The sequence below is a fragment of the Sinocyclocheilus rhinocerous genome, unplaced genomic scaffold (genome assembly GCF_001515625.1).
Source record: "Sinocyclocheilus rhinocerous isolate Xijiao unplaced genomic scaffold, SAMN03320098_v1.1 scaffold627, whole genome shotgun sequence".
Taxonomy (NCBI): domain Eukaryota; kingdom Metazoa; phylum Chordata; class Actinopteri; order Cypriniformes; family Cyprinidae; genus Sinocyclocheilus; species Sinocyclocheilus rhinocerous.
Genome location: NW_015649569.1, coordinates 581,478 through 586,250, shown reverse-complemented (window position 1 = coordinate 586,250; position 4,773 = coordinate 581,478). Strand labels below are relative to the sequence as shown.

Below are 4,773 nucleotides of genomic sequence, written 5' to 3'. Positions count from 1 at the left end.
CAACTGTAAGTCAACAGAGTCAAGATAAGTAAGCCATTATGAAGAGCATATACTGTTTGACGGTGTATTCTGGCTCAAACAAAGGCATTACTCTGGGAAGTGTCTGGGAAAATATTTTCAGACAGTCTTTATTTTCACAATTCCATTTTTTGTGACATTAGCAGCATAGCATTTACAAATTTACCAGTCACAATGACCCAGTCAAAAAAATTTCAATGCAAATTTTGTAAGTGCACACTACTCAAACACAGCGTGAGTGTAATGTGACTCTGAACTCAAAATGAATCATCAGGCCAAAGGAACCGGACGGCAGCAGTGTGTTATCGCAGCGGTTTCCAGGCAGAACGAAGCAGTGCTGCGCTTCACGCCCACACATGATGCAGCTGTTGATTAGTCCAGCATCAGTGCCCACAGAACAGGGGGCCAGAGCCGCTGAAAACCTGCCCGCAAGTGCACATAGTTATCTCAACACTCCACTCTCTGATAAGAGCAAAGTTCAGACTCTTGTTTTTCTGCATAAACTTTGTGATGAAACAAGCAGCCGGACGGTTTCGCAATCTGTGGGGAAGTCAGAAGTGGCTATTGAGAAAATCTGGAGCCCAACACAGTCCTATAAAGCTTCAAACGCTTTGATCCCAAGAACTCCGCAGTTGTGCAGTTTGTGCAGTCATTGCAGCACATTTTTCCTCCCACATGGTGTAGTCATCCACTGCAAACAATTTTTTTTTTTTTTTTTTTTACATTTATTTTAAGGATTAACCAAGAACCAAACCCAGGACATTGAGGGGGAAATTGCTAAGAATGAACTGTGGCCACTGATAGGTTTTTTTTGTTACTTTTTTTTTTCTTTCTCGGTCACACCTTATTTTAAATACAACTTTTTCCTCAAACTCCTAAGTTGCTGCTTATTAATAGTTAGTAAGGTAGTTGTTAAATTTAGGTATTGGGTAGGATTAGGGATGTAGAATATGACCATGCAGCATATGCTTTATAAGTGCTAATAAACAGCCAATATGTTAACAATAGGCATGCTAATAAGCAACTTGTTAATAGTGAGAACTGACCTATCAGTAAGACCCTCCCCTCGAACGCAGAGGAGTCAATGGCAGTCGAGTATCAGTTGCACGGGGAATGGAACTCGGACATTTTTAGGTTATTGCACCATAGAGAACAATTGGAAGATCCGAAGCTTTCCTCGGTTTGATGGTGTTTTATGCTACAAAAATGGAAAAACGATGTGCCTGGGGTACTTGTAACACTGATTCCAGGTATCCTGAGATAATTGGCAATGGAATTTATTTTATTCCATTTCCTGAACCCAAACAAAACAGAACAAAATGTCCGTAAGCATTCAACTCTAATCCCAATTTTCTGTTTGTCATACTCTCATAACAGTTTTTTATCAGCTCAAGCAGAACGTTAATGTCACCTTGCATTTCAGCAAGGTATCTCTGGTTAAAACTAGCTAACGTTGAAGTTAGTGAGTCCATGCTAACATACAAACCTAAATAGCGGACAGTTCTTGCGTCTTGTACAGTGTAGGTCAAAAACACATAAACGAAGGTCTACATTTCAGTGCCTCTCCATATTAAACTGGTTAAATGTAAATTAATTTAATCGTACCCTGCGAAACATGAACAGTGTTGATCCTGCATGTTGTCAATCCACGATCGTGACGACCATAACATGAGGCTTCTCCTGCTTGCATTATGATCTGTAAACCCTCACTTCGAGTTACCCACCATAGTTATTTTAAAATCTTTTATATATCCCTCCATGGCATATTTAATTCCCACTTGAATGGTGGTCCTTCTGTTTCCAAAATTTTTCAAGAATATCTTGTGACAAGGTTTTCACACGGATAGCTGTCATTGTAAGACAGTGAGCAGCTCCGTTGTTTGTCCGAGGGAGCAACAATAACTAAGGGGGCGGGGCTTACCGATAGGTCAGCTGGTCCCTATTGTCACAGATTCACCAGCCACATCAGCCACCTACACCCGTTCACAATCACCTGATTACTAATTACGAACGCCTGATGCCACTTACCTTAGCACTATATCTGTTCACTCACCTCAGTCTCTCATTGACTGGTCTCAAGGTTGCATACCTTACCTTATGCCTCTCCACATCACTCTGGATCTCCGTGGCTCTGTGTCTCCCGCCGTCTTGCTGGATCTACCTAAAGAGGATTAAGATAAGGAATGTCACTCTTCAGTTCAAGAGCTAATGTTATGTTTCAGTTTTAAAACTTACCGTTTGAAGCTCTCCTTCAGTTTGTGTAAATAAAGAAGCTCTGAATCGTTCTTCCTGTGTATGCCTCTCTATCCAGCCGTGACAGAAGACCAGACCATCAAAACAGAAGTGAAATTTAGCGGATTGAAGCTTGCTATGGAGGCACACAGATCACTCACCCCAGATCCCTTCACTGAACTGGTTCAAGCACTCTGCGAATCCCGTCAGCCTCCTCCCGTCATGCCATCTGCCTCTACATGTATCATGGCCAAACCCGCGACCTACTCCGGTGAGGCGGCCGCCTGCAGCGTTTTTTTACTCCAGTGTTCATTATACTTCGAATTACAACCCCATCAGTTTGTGAATGATCGAGCGAAGATCGCATTCATGTCACTACTGTCTGGAAGGGCGCTGCAATGGACCGAAGCTCTCTGGAATTCGCGCAGTCCCCTAGTACGCTCCTATGATGCCTTCGTGGATCATTTCCACGAGGTGTTTGGCAAAACTACCTCGGCGGTCTCCATGCACGATGAGCTCTTTCGACTACAGCAAGCGAATATGTCCATCCATGACTATACAGTTTGATTCCGTACCCTCACGGCAAACAGCGGATGGAATGAAACGGCCCTCTATCAGCGTTCCGACGTGGTCTAAACCCTTCAATCAGACAGCAAATGTCTATCTATGAAGACACCGTAGGTCTAGAGAGCTTTCTGCAAAAAGCGCTGCACATCTCCCAACATCTAACCGCCCTGGGGCCAAATGACCTAGGGGATAGACATGTCCCTTATCGATCCCGGAGCGCGCTGCTATGGAGGAGTACATAAAGGAGGCATTACATCAGGGGTTCATCCGTCCTTCCACTACTCCTGCAGCATCCAGTTTCTTCTTTGTGGCGAAGAAGGATGGGGGCCTACGCCCTTGTATCGACTATCGAGCACTCAACTCCCAAACCATCAAATTTTCCTATCCACTCCCTCTGGTGCCAGCCTCGTTGGAGGAACTCTGTGGTGCCCGGATCTTAACAAAACTCGATCTATATAATCACACCAGAGGGAGTCCAAATGGACCAAAACAAGGTGGAAGCAGTGAGGAATTGGCCACAACCCACCACGGTCAAAGAGCTGCAGAGATTCTTGGGATTCGCAAACTTCAATCGGCGTTTCATCGCCCATTATGGTCAACGGTCGGCTCCACTTACCTCTCTCCTCTGTCAGAAACCTTTCCCAATGGAAGGGTGAACCCCCCGTACTCCATCCATGCGCATACTTCTCCAAGAAGATGTCCCCGGCGGAGCAAAATTACGACATAGGGAACCGCGAGTTACTGGCCATCAAATTCGCGCTGGAAGAGTGGCGGCACTGGTTGGAAGGGGCTCAACATCCCTTTCGAAGTCATAACTGATCACAAGAACCTTCAATACCTCCGTGAAACTAAACGTCTCAATCCCCGACAAGCCTGATGGGCCTTATTCTTTACCCGTTTCCAATTCACAGTAACCTACCGTCCAGGGCATAAGAACCTCAAAGCAGACGCTTTATCACGACTTCACCAACCAGATCCATCGCCAGATAACCCGGAACCCATTCTTTCACCCACTGTGTTCGCATGTCCAATCACCTGGGAAGTGAATGATCAAATTCGTGCCGCCACTCTCACAGAACCCGCTCCGCGGGGAGGTCCGGAAGGGAGACTTTATGTACCTACCACTCTACGTCTTACCCTTCTGGACTCCATCCACACTTCTCCGGGATCGGGTCACCCAGGCAGCCAACTAACCCTCTCGCTCCTCCGGAACAGATACTGGTGGCCCAGCATGGCTCAGGATGTCGCCCGCTACGTCAAGGGTTGTTCGGTCTGCACAATCACATCCACTCCACGCCATTTACCTGCAGGAAAACTGGTTCCCTTACCTATTCCACGTCGACCCTAGTCCCACATTGGAATCGATTTCACCACTGATCTTCCACCCTCTAAAGGATTCACTACCATATTTGTCGTGGTGGACAGATTCTCCAAAACCTGTAAATGAATCCCCTTACGTGGATTACCCACTGCTTTGGAGGCAGCCGAAGCTCTTTCAGCATGTCTTTCGACACTTTGGTCTCCCTGAAGATATCGTTTTAGATAGAGGGCCGCAGTTCATTCAAGATCCAGGAGATCGGGCGGTATCTCCGAGCCTACTGTCACGAACACCAGGACAGCTGGAGCCAGTATCTTCCCTGGGCCGAGTACGCTCAGAACTCGTTGCGACAGGAAACGACTGGGTTAACACCATTCTAGTGCGTGCTCGGATTTCAACCACCACTCTTTCCCTGGACTGGAGAGCCTTCGGAAGTCTCCGCGGTTGACTTCTGGTTCTGTGAGAGCGAGAGGGTATGGGACTCAGCACATGTCCATCTCCAGTGGGCAGTACGGAGACATAAGGACTTTGCTGATGCCCATCACGCACCCACACCTGTTTACCAACCAGGAGACACCCGTGGGGGAGGGGGTACTGTCACAGATTCACCAGCCACATCAGCCACACCAGCCACCTGC

At 46.7% G+C, this 4,773-nt stretch overlaps 1 protein-coding gene across 2 annotated transcripts in view; it reads right to left on the bottom strand.

Annotated features, from left to right (window-relative positions):
* The window catches only part of LOC107710700 (centrosomal protein of 112 kDa-like), a 57,158-nt gene that overhangs the window by 11,513 nt on the left and 40,872 nt on the right, over positions 1-4,773 (bottom strand). Inside the window, exon 7 of one of the 2 annotated variants that reach the window (XM_016515534.1) lies at positions 452-558. The exons of the other annotated variant lie outside the window; for it this stretch is intronic. Coding sequence (XP_016371020.1) covers positions 466-558 — 93 coding nt within the window. The 3' untranslated portion in view covers positions 452-465. Of the gene's footprint in view, positions 1-451; positions 559-4,773 lie in introns of those variants that run through there. 2 annotated transcript variants of the gene reach the window in all.